At 47.4% G+C, this 13,992-nt stretch overlaps 1 protein-coding gene and 1 non-coding gene across 2 annotated transcripts in view; both read left to right on the top strand.

Moving 5' to 3' along the window:
- Positions 1-3,536, top strand: part of LOC116970055 (NFX1-type zinc finger-containing protein 1-like) — a 31,245-nt gene extending 27,709 nt beyond the window's left edge. The window contains exon 14 of the mRNA XM_033016784.1: positions 936-3,536. Within this exon, the coding sequence (XP_032872675.1) occupies positions 936-3,083 (2,148 nt within the window). The 3' untranslated portion in view covers positions 3,084-3,536. The remainder of the gene's footprint in view (positions 1-935) is intronic.
- A 2,428-nt stretch (positions 3,537-5,964) lies between these two features.
- LOC116970579 lies at positions 5,965-6,156 on the top strand. Its single transcript, XR_004411198.1, has one exon. It is a non-coding gene; the product is annotated as a U2 spliceosomal RNA (small nuclear RNA).
- Positions 6,157-13,992: the final 7,836 nt, after the last annotated feature.

Raw genomic sequence — 13,992 nt, 5'->3', positions numbered from 1 at the left:
AAAAAACAACTCTCGTTGGCCAAAGTGCTTTACATTTGTTATAAGAATAGCACAACAAAACAAACTACATACAAATATACATGTAGCCCTCACTCAGAGGATGTCAGGAAAGGCTTGGGAGTATAGATAAGTCTTTATTCTTGACTTAAAAGAGTCGATGGAGGGGGCCGTTCTGATGGGAAAGGGGATGCTGTTCCACAGTCTCTGAAGTCTCACAGTCATTGAAAGTAGGCATGCAGGTGGAGCAGGCAGTGAAGAAAGCGAATGGTATGTTAGCATTCATAACAAAAGAATTTGAGTATAGGAGCAGAGAGGTTCTACTGCAGTTGTACAGGGTCTTGGTGAGACCACGCCTGGAGTATTGCGTACAGCTTTGGTCTCCAAATATGAGCAAGGACATTGTTGCCATAGAGGGAGTACAGAGAAGGTTCACCAGACTGATTCCTGGGATGTCAGGACTTTCACATGAAGAAAGACTGGATAGACTCGGCTTGTACTCGCTAGAATTTAGGAGATTGAGGGGGAATCTTATAGAAACTTACAAAATTCTTAAGGGGTTGGACAGGCTAGATGCAGGAAGATTGTTCCAGATGTTGGGGAAGTCCAGGACAAGGGGTCACAGTTTAAGGATAAAGGGGAAATCCTTTAGGACCGAGATGAGAAAAACATTTTTCACACAGAGAGTGGTGAATCTCTGGAACTCTGCCACAGAAGGTAGTTAAGGCCAGTTCATTGGCTATATTTAAGACGGAGTTAGATGTGGCCCTTGTGGCTAAAAGGGATCAGGGGGTATGGAGAGAAGGCAGGTACAGGATACTGAGTTGGATGATCAGCCATGATCATATTGAATGGCGGTGCAGGCTCGAAGGGCCGAATGGCCTACTCCTGCACGTATTTTCTATGTTTCCTTAACTGTGTGTTTTGTTTTAAATCAGGGAATCTCCACAAACCTCTACTTCATTGAACACCAGGAGCCAGAGGATAATATCAAAGAAGGAAAAAGCTTCCAAAATTCCCATGAAGCGCACTTTGTCAAGTTACTTTGCGAATATTTCATCCAGCAGGAGTATAAGCCATCACAGATAACCATCCTTACCACATACTCTGGTCAGCTGTTCTGCTTGAGGAATATAATGCCCAAAAGGATATTTGATGGAGTCAAGGTCTGCGTGGTCGACAAGTATCAAGGGGAAGAAAATGACATTGTGATTCTGTCTCTCGTTCGAAGCAACAAGCAGGGCGTGGTCGGGTTCCTGCGGATACCGAATCGAGTCTGCGTGGCTCTGTCGAGGGCGAAGAAGGGCTTCTACTGCATCGGCAACATGGGCATGCTGGCAAAGCAGGTCCCTCTGTGGGCAAACATTGTGGGGACCCTCCGTGAGAACAACCAGATTGGCCCCTCGCTGCGGCTGTGCTGCCAGAACCACCCGGGAACAGACACCCTCGTGTCCACGGCTGAGGATTTCAGTCAGGTTCCCAAAGGCGGGTGCCTGGTGCCCTGTGAGTTCAGCTTGACATGCGGCCACAAGTGCACTTTGCCCTGCCATCCTTTTGACCCCAAGCATATTGAGTACCGGTGCCCGGGACCTTGCCAGACCAAATGCAAAGTGGGACACCCCTGCCACAAAACTTGCTGGCAGACCTGCGGCGATTGCACGGTGAAGGTGGAACAGATCATCCCCGGATGTGGTCACCGACAGCAGGTCCCCTGCTATGTGAATCCAAAGCGCTTCTGTTGCCAGGAGCCCTGCGAGAAGACCCTGGATTGCAGCCACCGATGCCTGCGCTGCTGCGGGGAGAACTGCACTGAGAAGTGCCCCAGCAGGGTCAAGATGGCACTGCCGTGCGGCCACACGAGAATGATAAAGTGTCACCAGCGGGAGGAGGCTGAGGCCGAGCCCGAGCCCTGCCTCGCGATCTGTGGAGCGCCGTTATCCTGCGATCATCCCTGCGCAGCCCGCTGCTTCGAATGCAGTGCCCTGCCATTCCACGCCGTTTGCACCGTTCCTTGCGCCCACCCACTGCCCTGTTCCCACCCGTGCAAGGGCATCTGCGGCGTTGCTTGCCCGCCCTGCGCCCAGCCCTGTGGCAACTGCTGCCCGCACAGCAGGTGCCCGAGCAGCTGCGGCGAGCCTTGCCAACCCTGCCAGCAGCCCTGCCTCTGGGCCTGCCCCCATGCCAAGTGCACCCGGCTGTGTCACGAGCCCTGTGACCGGGCACTTTGCGACCAGCCCTGCCACCTGACGCTCGACTGCGGCCATCCCTGCATCGGCCTGTGCGGAGAGCCCTGCCCCGATAAGTGTCGCGTGTGCCACGTGGAGGAGGTCACCGAGATATTCTTTGGTGGGGAAGACGACCCTGAAACCAGGTTCCTGCAGCTGCAAGACTGCGGGCACATTTTTGCGGTGAAAGAGTTTGACACATTGATGCAACAGTCAGAAGCCGACGAATCCTCAGCATCGAAGCTCCCTCTTTGCCCCAAATGCTTGACCCCAATCCATAACAATGTCCGCTACGGGACCCTCATTAAAAATGTTCTGGCTAAGATTGAGCGTCTCAAAGTCAAGATCGTGGGAGATGAGGAAGAGGTCAGATGCCGCAGGGCATGCCTTGAAATGTTTCTGGAAGAAAAGGAAGAATTAAATGAATATTATCCTCAGGAAACCCTGGATCTACAATCTCAGCTACAAGAATCCAATATAAGTCTGCATAAGCTGACCACCCTTGGACATAAGATTAACCTCCTATCCAAAGTTGCCAATCTGAAATCCAAAGAAAGAGAGCTGGGTGATTATCGTAGAAGTAAGATACAAGTCAAAATTGACCTGGTAGTAGAGAAGATTACAACGAACAGATCGCAATTCACCAGGCAAGAGCTTGAAGACATCGAAAGAGAGATCCCCACACTGAAAGAACAGAACAAACTATACTTCATTCAAAATCCAAAGCAAAGTTATCCATTCCCTTCAGCACCGCAGCCATTCTGGAAACTCCGACCGTCTCTTACAGGAGATGCAAATTACAAAGCATGGAAGGAAGAAAGAATTAACAGATTGAAGAGTAAATATGCTGATCTGATATGATGCATCCCAACTTGAGTCCGACTCAGTCACTTGGACAAATTAAACATTTTATAACATCTGGTTCAGCAAGTGTTCAATTATAATTCTGGGATTCATGGGGAGAAGTTGCAGCTTTGTAGATGGAAACTTCCAGAATTGTCTCTGAGAATGAGGTTTCAGGCAGCCAATGGAGGAGGTGGGGGGGGGGGGGAGCTACGATCAGCTGAGTTTGCATAACCTCTCAAGTGGGTTGAGCAAATCTGTGTGCTCGTCTGCGATGTTGCAAAATAATTAAAGGACAACCAATTGGCAGCATTTTGCATTAAACATAGAACAGTACAACATTGGAATGGGTCCGTTGGCCCACAATGATCTCATCTGCCTGTACATGTTACGTATCCCCCTATTCCTTGCACTTCCATGTGCCTATCTCAAAGCTTCGTGAATAACCAGTATCTTATCTACTTCCACCACCACCCCTGGCAATGTGTTCCACTCCCCAAACCCCCCCACCCTCCATTCTGTGTTTAAAAAAACTTGCACTACGCATCTCCATTAAATTTTCCCCTTCTCACCTAATAGCTATATTCTTTAGTCTTTGACCACTCTGGAACAAAGGTTATGAATGTCTACCCTATCTATCATAATTTTACTTCGGAGTCACGTGAGTGACTACGTGAAGAACCCGCTCAGTGCGCAGGCGCGGCATTACGCCAGCAGTGCAACAGCGGCTTGCAACGGGAGTTAGGCTCTCCCGTTACAGAATGAACCGGACCGTCAGGCGAGCACCCTGAGGTCGGGTTTTCTTTTACAGGGGAGCCTTTTTTCTGCTTGTGTTTTTTACAGGCAGAGAAAAAGGCTCTGGAACAAAACTGTCCCCCGTTCAAGGAGGAACGTATTCCCGTCGGGGGGAAGGGGGGCAGCAACAGGCGGTAGGAGCGTTACCCGGTGTTCCGTAATTCCCCGACACCATGCCGAGGCCAGCCCGCTAGTACCTGAGCAGCGGGCTGGATGCATAGCCACTCGAGAGGCATCCGGCAGGTGTTCCCGATTTGGGACGGGACATCTCTCCGCCCGCACGGGGGGAGAGAAAGCCGCCTGAGCCGCTGGAGCGGCTAACGGAGCAGGTGCCTGCGAGAAGCGCTGCTTGAGGGGCGCTCTCGCTACTACAAGGCACAAAAGCTCCAGAAGAAGGCGGTAGGAACATTTACCGGGCGCGCCGCTATTCCCACACCGCGCCGAGGCCAGTCCCGCTAGTGCCTGAGCTGCGGGCTGGATGTTCAGCCATCCGAAGAGGCATCCGGCCGGTGGCTTCCGACTTGTCGGAGGGGACGTCTCTCCACCCGCATGGGAGAGAGACAGCCGCTGGAGCGGCTCCTGGAGCAGGAGCTCCTGCGAGACACGCTACGTGAGGGGCAGTCTCGCTAGAGGGTTCAGGCATACCCTCCACAGTGCCTAGGCACTGCCCATCGCTTCCTCCTTAGTGTGGTTAGCTTTGGGGTGACCAGTAGCTGGGCTGGTCATGAAGAGGGGTCACTGGCTGAACAATATCGGGAGTATGCTTGAGGTACAGGATCAGGAAGAGCTGCTGGGTGTGGCCGCTATGTGGCTCCACCACTAGCGAGATGGCTTTTCAGTCTCAACTGATGGCCAGCTTACTACCTGTCTTTTCCAAAAAAACTCTCCAAGACAGGTAGCCATGAGGGTACACAAAATTGCTGGGGAAACTCAGCGGGTGCAGCAGCATCTATGGAGCGAAGGAAATAGGCGACGTTTCGGGCCGAAACCCTTCTTCAGACAGGTAGCCATGAGGCGTTGGTTTTATCACGCCTCCCCTAAATTGCATTTACTCAAAGTGCCCGCCATTATTGGGGGATACATTGAGCAGCGCATTTAACCTAAATATTTTTTAAATGCATTTGGTACCCTGACGTCGGCTATCATGTCCACCTGCTCATTCCAGAGGGCAGGGTAGTATGGCAAAACACCTGACCCTACTGTTCAACGGTATACCTCATAACTTCTGAAATGAACTCACAAACCTGCCCTCAATCTATGAAATTAACAGGACTATGAGAACGCCGACCTCACAAGCACAGATCCTGCTACCTGGCACTTACCAAACCAGTCCTAAAAAACTGGACGAAGTGTTCAAACTATTCGGCACAAGAGGGCAGAGTCTGGAATGAGCACCACACTAAACCAGACAGAAGTACCTCTACGTGTCCACCAGGGGCGTCTACCTCATGGTGCTGGTGAAAGCTCGGGGCCTGCATGCCAAACCCGTAGCATTTTAGGCCACGGCCCAGAGCAGGCCCCAGGGGAAAATGCGCCACCCCCCAACAAACATCGTCCCTACAAGAACAAGGAACCAGAAACCGAAGAAAACAACAATGAAGACAGATAAGTATGGTTCCTACCATCACATAAAGGTTAAGGGTTGTACTAACAAGGGGTGGATGAATCACGCCTGGTTAGGAAGCTATCACTCTTGGTAGTTATATACCAAAAAATAAATACAAGGGGAATAGAATTAATATCTTGCCACCAATTCAGCAAGCACCCCAAGTGGTCTACCCTCCCACGATGGTGAATGTCGCACCATCGTTGATAAACCACTTGAGTATTTCACCAGGTATACCCATTCATGGGATTTGTAACTACTACCATGGATCCAAGGATACTTTATGGTAGACATCGACCTTGAAGATGCACACTATTCAGTACCTTCTCATATAAGTTTCGGATATACCGCAATTACCTGGATGGAGTAACCATGATGAGCGTTGCGGCATTTAAGTCAAAGTTATCCAGAATCAACTAGCCCTGACACTTAGAAACATTCCGTCATGGCATGTCTATATATTAACGACAAACTATCCTTGGATACAGCTTTAGCTGCATCGCTTCTCGGCCTTTTGGCTAAGATCAAGTGTAGTATCTGTTCTTATCAGTTTAATAATCTGATACGTCCCTTATCTAGGGACCATATATTAAATTGAATTTTGGAACAGGGAGATGGAATAGGGGCTTGCTCCGTCCACTCCACGCATCGACCCAGTATTGCAGTGCCTCTGGGAACGGTGCACAAAATATATATCCAGATATTTATGTTGACCATCCACAACGTTGTTATCTGGTATTCATTAAAACTATCAGTCATGGTGCATTAACCACCAATCAACTACGTGGCAAAGTAATTGGGATATAGCAGCATTACCAGCTACTGAACTTTGTACCTTTCCTATGAGCTGAGATACTAGTGTTCAAAACTATCTCCATACCTGTAATATGGGGGCAAATGGATTAATCTGTAGTGTTATCATGGAATTTATCGGCAGGAAGGATTATGGTTGTACACTTCCACCTGTTTTGAGTAACATCTTATGTGTCCTGATGTGTTACTGAGCTTGTAATACTTAATGCCAATATGAATTGACTTAAACATGTTATATATTAACTTACTTAATTCTAGTGAAGCATTTGCTCAGTAATCCACCAAATTTGCATGTTCGTTTATAAGATAACAACATCACAGTGGTGGCATATACCAAACCATTTGGGCGGAGAACATCGATATTAGGTGACAATTTATTAACAATTGGAAACCGTATGTCGTCAAACATGTTTGACCTTCAGTAACTCACCTATCAGGTGAGCTAAATACTGTAAACATACATTTAAACCAAAAATATTTGCTGAAATCACTAAGCAATATGGACACCAGATATCGATTCCTTATATCCAATTAAATCACCACGTACTAATTTACGTCACATGAAACCAATCTCAAGGCAGCGGCAATGGAGACATTCCCGCGTATTGAGGGGTGGGGGGAACCTAATCTCTATGTTTTCCTTTCCTTCTACCTCTTCAATAGGTACTACGGCTTCATCAGTCGGGTACTACGCAAATTACAGTGGACCAAGTCCACAAGCATGGTTCCCAGTGATCCTCGACATGGTCATTAAAAGAATTGCAGAATTGGGAAGACCATTGCTGTGCTTGGATCAGCAGCACTATCAACCTGATGACAGTATTCCGTCACATATCCTAGGGAACATACCTGAGGAGCATAAAGAAATGGTACACTGTTTTCCAAAACAGGAATTACACATTCAACTATAACAAAAAACTGTACTGGAGCTCCTGGCAGGTCTTCACCACAATGAAGGACATGTTCTGTTAGCCTAGTCAACTTGGGTACCGCTCACTGGTGATCAGATACAGGAGAGGTATATCAATCCATTCCCCAGAAATAGGTACACCCAAATTGGGATGTCAGTGAAATCCTGACATACCTTAGGGGATGATCACCAGCCAGGTCATTCACCCTGGAACAGCCTACCCTGAAGATGGACATGCTGGTGGCCTTACATCAACACAAAGAGCCAGCTCTCCCATCTACTGCGATGGGACAACATGGTTATAACACCAGATAGTGTCACATGCCCATTCAAGGGTTGGCCAAACAGAACAGACCAGGAACATCAGGTCCAGTCATGAAATTCCGGGCATACCCACCTGAACCACGTTTTATGTGTCATGACCCACTTAGAGATCGACACAATAAGGAATACCGAGGGAGAGGAAAAAGCCTTATGGGTCAGCCACAGGAAACCTCATGGTCGGGTGACGAGCTAAACTATCTCTAGTGGCTCAAGCAGGTACTGGGAGTTGCTGGAGTAATTACTAACGTGTATAAAATCTTATTCCACCAGGACAGCTTCCACGTCAGTAACTAAGAGGATGGACGAGCCTATGGACCACATCCTGGCTACTGCAGGGTGGTTAGGGAGTATACGTTCCAAACTTTTATAACAAACCACTGACAGAACCTGTATCGTTTGCAGAAAAAGAATCTGCAAAAAATATATAATTTAAACCCGGGGGAGCAATTGGTCTTGTTGTTAATAACACCATTATTGTATTTACAAACAGATTCATGGTTGATTACGATAACATACTTCCTCCCTCGAATGACTTCGGCAGCGAGTGAAGTATGAACTGTTACACGGTTTGAAATCACAGAGCTTTGAAGTCTTCACGTAGTCACTCACGTGACTCCGAAGTAAAATAGTAAGATTAAACGAGAACTTACCAGTTTGAAGTTTGATCTGTATTTTATGAGGAGTTACGATGAGGGATTACGTGCCCTCCGCTCCCACCCTCATTATATGGATCAAACTAATAAATTGATGTCTCCTTATCTTTACTATGTTTACTTCAAATAACTGTGTCTATCTGTGATTCCACACCGCTGCTTGGAAGTATGCCGCGCCTGCGCACTGAGCGGGTTCTTCACGTAATCCCTCATCGTAACTCCTCATAAAATACAGATCAAACTTCAAACTGGTAAGTTCTCGTTTAATCTTACTATTTTATATTCTTCTATCGTCCCCCCTCAAACTCGGACTTCCATCCATCCAAGCTTCTCCCTGTAGCCGAAACCCTCTAATCCGGGCAGCAACTGGTCAAAAATAGTGCAAGGTTGAAGCAATAACGTGCCACTTCATTGTTTATTAATAATGCTCAGTGCAAAATGTTAACCGAATTAGAGCACTTTGCTGACATGACATAAACATTGTTTTTTAGCTGTTCCATTGGTGGATTTTCTTTCTTTTCTGATATTCAGCATCACTGACTGAGAATGTGATGAAATAAAATGTCTCTTAATATACAGAAGATATTTTGAGTTTTCTATGTGCAAATGTAACAAGCCTTCAGACAATATCTCTTAAGTTCCAATTTTGTAATTTTGCGCGCAAAAAAAAAGCTTTTCTGTTTGAAGGAGCAATGTGCTCAGTTTGAAGTTAAAATATAATTGATGTATAATTCAGGTTTTTAAGATGCTGTAATAAAGAATTAATATAATACTCTTGAGCGAAACTCTGCATTTTCAATGTAGAATAGGCTCACAGTGCCCTCCATAATGTTTGGGACAAAGACCTGTCATTTATTTACCTCTGTACTGCATAATTTGAGATTAGTAATAGAAAAAAAATCACATGTGGTTAAAGTGCACATTGTCAGATTTTAATAAAAGCCATTTTTATACATTTTGGTTTCACCATGTAGAAATTACAGCAGTGTTTATTCATGGTCCCCCCCCCCCCCCCCATTTCAGGGCACCATAATGTTTGAGACGCAGCAATGTCATGTAAATTAAAGTAGTCATGTTTAGTATTTTCCTGCATATCCTTTGCAAGCAAAGACTGCTTGAAGTCCGCATTTCATGGACATCACCAGTTGCCTTCTCTGGTGATGCTCCGCCAGGCCTGTATTGCAGCCATCTCGAGCTTATGCTTGTCTTCAAGTTCAAGTTCAAATGTATTTGTCACATCCACCAAAAGGTGCAGTGAAATGTAATTTACCATGCAGCGTAACAATTAAAGAAGGATATAACACACAACATAATTCAACACACATACACCACAGCATTCTTCACTGTGGTGGAAGGCAATACAGTTCAGACAGTCCTCCTCCTCCTACCTTGTTCACCCGTGGTCGGGAACCTGACCCTCCATAGTCGCCGCTATGGGCGGCCCGATGTTCAAGCCCTCTGGTCGGAACACCGACGTAGGCACAGGTCGAGCACACCCCACGGCCTGGAGCACCCAGTCGGACATCTCCAGGGCTCTCGCTTAACTTTTTTTCCCTGTTGCCAGCCGGGCAACCTTGGCAGCTTTTTAGGTTGCCAAATGACAGTATAGGTGGTCATTTAAGATGGCTTGCATGACGCGTGCGATAATATGCTCGGACAAAGTGCGTAGTTACCAGTCGGAATTATGCTCAATGAAGCATTCACATATTATTTCTTCTTCAAATAAAGTCACAAACTAAACATATTCACCAATCAAGACATGATATATCCCACAATGACATGCAGCAAAATTATAAGACAATATCTCAACTCTTTTTACACATTGCAGTTAATGCAATTTCTATTAGTTCTTTCCACTTCCAAACAAAAATGTGGTTGGATTATTCAGCGTATGATCAACCTGTGTCAATAAATCCTGGACCATGGTAACATATATGTGTACATATAGTTGTGAATGTTGCTCATTAAATAACTACAGTACTGATACTCCATATTAAGAGCATTGATTTGCCATTAAAATGAATTCTGTAATAACGTGTCAACGGCAGCAGTGACAATCGAACACTGGTTTTAATGTTTCACGTGTTCACAATTTAATTAATCTATATGGATTAAAACAAATAATAACATTGGGAATTAAAACACATTTGATTGCATTCCGTTATCAAACATAGTCAATGTTCGCTCTGAAGACATTCCCAGGACAATAGGGTAAGGTGTGTGTGAATCAGTGCGGGGTGGATAAATGGCTGGGGGGGGGGGGGGGGGGAGAGGGAGAGGGGGGGGCGGTTTAGAAGGCAGTCGGTGCAGAATGGATGGATTGAGGCAGGTGAATTAGTACATGTTGGTTGTAGTAGGTAAAATTGTGAGGGGAGAGCACGGGGGATGTCAGTGGTGTTGAATGGGGTGGGTTCAGTACGGGATGGATGGGGGTAGACAAAAGTGCTGGAGAGGAGGGGTCCCAGGATAAGGAGGGGGGGGGTGGGTGGAGTGGGCGTACAAGAATGTTCCGCTCCACACCTGCCACCAGAAGCTACATAGACCGAGGCTCCAAGATGTAGGTCGGAGGCCAGCGGTTGGATCGTTTCTCCGGCGACCCCTGTAAGGGGGTCCGCGATGTACTGCGGGGTACTGATTGGGGATGATCAGCCATGATCACATTGAATGGCGGTGCTGGCTCGAAGGGCCAAATGGCCTACTCCTGCACCTATTGCCTCTTGTCCCTGCTGCACCACCGTTGAAGCTCTGGGCCCGACTCTGGGAAAGGCCGCACCAAACCAGCTGTAAGGCCACGAGGATCGGGGGTGAAGAAGTGACAAGGAATAAAGTCGCATCACCATCGAGGTAGGTGCCTGAAAACCGTTTCCCCCTATTTTCCCCCACACAAGACACACAGACAAACACTAAAACATACTTTTGGACACAAAAACCAAAAAAAGTCGAAACAACGAACGGGCTAGTCCCATTCAGTTTTCTCTTCAGCATATAAAAGGCTTGCTCAATAGGGTTCAGATCGGGTGATTTTTAGCTTTGAAAAACTCCTTTGTTGCTTTGGAAGTATGTTTGGGAATCATTGTCTTGCTGTAGAATGAACCGCCGGCCATTGAGCTTTGAGGCATTTGTTTGAACAAGCAGATAGGATGCGCTGTACAATTCAGAATCAGAATTCATTATGCTACTGCCATCAGCAGTTGTACTTCAAGTTCACATTTATTGTCACAAGCACCATGAAGGTACAGTGATATTTGAGTTACCGTACAGCTATACTAAGTTTAAACACAATACCCACATAACACGTGGAATCCACATTCCTCACTGTGATAGAAGGCAATAAAGTTCAGTCATCTTCCTCCAATGTCCAGGCCCTCTCGTCGGGCAGATAGAAACTCCGGCGTCGGAACGGATTGGAACACTCCATGTTGGAGCTCCTGAGTCAGCCACATTATACCCAAAACTGCGAGATTCACAGTGTTGAAGTCCACAGCCCCCACGGTCGGAGCTCTTCTGATGATCCTCGGCAAAGGGTCACCGGCTGGCTCCGGGATGGTAAGTCTGCAACGCGCTCACAGCTTGAAGCTCTGGGCCGGTCTCCAGGAAAGGCTGCACCAATCCAAGTTGTTAGGCTGCTGGGGGGGGGGGGGGGGGGCCGGGGGGTAGATGCGAAATGAAGAAAATCACAACTCCGTCAAGGTAAGTGCCTTAAAAAAAAGTTTCCCCCTCCTCCCCCCACATAAACTAACCAAGAGACATTGAAATATTAAGACATACTTAAAATAATAAAAACAAGAGAAGGGACGCGACAGACTGTTGGCGAGGCAGCCATTACGGGCGCCACCGTAATGTATCATCAATGAAGATAATTGAGCCAGTTCCTTCAGCAGCCATTCATGCCCAGGCCATAACACCCCCAGCACCACCACCCTGTGGGATTCCACCAAGTGCTCACGTTTCGTTTCACCTCCAAAAGAAGTGCAGGTTTGAAAGGTTAGTTGGCCTTTGTTTAAAACAAAAATCCCCTAGTATGTCAGGTGTGGATATGAAGGTGAGATAACATAATGCTAGAGAAATAATGCTGGAGTAACTCAGCGGGTCAGGCAGCATCCAGGGGGAGATCATAGATCCCCAGCTAGTCCCTAGCTGTTTCTCACCTGCAGACACCACCAACCTCGGCACATGAATGCAGATTTCTGCGGACGCCCCTTTTCTGCCGCTCCCGAATCGCCCCGTTGTTTGGTAGCACCTGGCACCTAACCCCTGCACCGTGTGCTGCCAGCCGTGCAGAGGTTGAAAGATGCTTTCCAAAGCAGGTCTTCTATGTGGGGGGTGGGGGTGGGGAAGGGGGAAACTTTATTTCTTAGTCACCTACCTGGTCGGAGAGGCAGCATCCCTCCAAGCTGCTTCTTCGCCCCGTCCTCGCGGCCTACCATCGAGAATGGAGCGGCGTTTCCTGTCGGGACCGGCTGGGACTACAGCTTCGGCGGCGGTGGCGCAGCACTGGGATACCAACACGGAGCGGGCGATGCCTTGCCGGGTCGCCGTGCGGTAAGCTCCGGAGCGTTGTGGCCGTCGATCCCAACATCGCGGAGCTGGGGCTGCGGGCGTCCGGCCGCGGGCGGCGCTGGATTTGGAGCGCCGCAGAGCCAGGGATTGAGTTCACCAGGGTCGGAGCTCCAACCGGCGCGGCCTGAGGACTACGAGTGCCCCGGTCCCCAGGGAGGAGGCAGCCGCTCCAGACTTTTCCAAGCCGCTGAGGAATGTTCCACCCGACGCCGAAGTTCCATCTTCACGGCAAGAGGGCTCTGAAAATCATCGGACTGGCTGCAAGGCCACAAATGGGCCCCGACCTCGGGTGTTTCACAGAGGAAGAGGACTTAACTTTCTGACGCCTTTCCCCACAGTGGAAATGTTTTGATTTTGCTGTGGGGGGACGTTTGTGTTGAACTCTATAATGTCTTGTGTCCATTTTATTCATTTTCATTTTAACCTTTTTCTATGGTTTGTAATGGAACTTATTATTTAATTTATGTAAAGCACTTTGGTGTCAAACGTGCTATATAAATAAAACTTACTTACTTACTTACTTACTATCCTCGCCAACTTCACCTGTGGTCATGGAATATTGCAGAAAGGTGCCCGAGCAGAGAGAACCATATGCAAATTTGCATTGACCAGTGGCATGTCTAAGTGGAGTTAAGAAGGTAGATTGAGGGGTGCGGGTAAAATGCTCTTTAGGATAGGATGGATGTAAACATATCGCCGTACAACTTCTCAGTAATTAATAAATTAATTCAATAAAGTATCATTCATTCGTACAACTCCTCGTGATTCTGAACCCAATGCTTAATCCTGCAGTAATTCAGCACTTTCAGTATTACCGTAGGTTTCTCCATCCTGTCGCTAAGAGAGATGTCCTAATGGATCCTCACTGCAACCAACACATCAGACAGGAAGACATCAATGAGTGTTGAGGTGGGGATGGAGTGGTGAACCGCCTTTGGCCCATCCCCCATCTCCCATTGACAATGCTAGTGGTAAGGACGGCCATAAAATCTCCTGCTACATTGAAGCCCTTCTAAATGTAAACACAAGGATCTGCAGATGGTGATTTACCAAACAAAACACGCACAATGTGCTGGAGTAACTCCGCAGGTTAGGCAGCATCTATGGAGGACATGGATTGGTGAAGTTTCCAAGTCAGGACCCTTCTTCAAACTATACGTGCTGTAATTAACACATACATTTGAGTCACTCCCGCTCTTAATTGTTTGAGCTCAAAACATACGGCTTTCCGAAGCAGATTAGATAAGGCCGCTTAATCAGGCTGCC

Source organism: Amblyraja radiata, chromosome 2, assembly GCF_010909765.2.
Source record: "Amblyraja radiata isolate CabotCenter1 chromosome 2, sAmbRad1.1.pri, whole genome shotgun sequence".
NCBI lineage: Eukaryota > Metazoa > Chordata > Chondrichthyes > Rajiformes > Rajidae > Amblyraja > Amblyraja radiata.
Note: the sequence above shows the minus strand (reverse complement) of the source record. Positions and strands in the feature narration are given on the sequence as shown.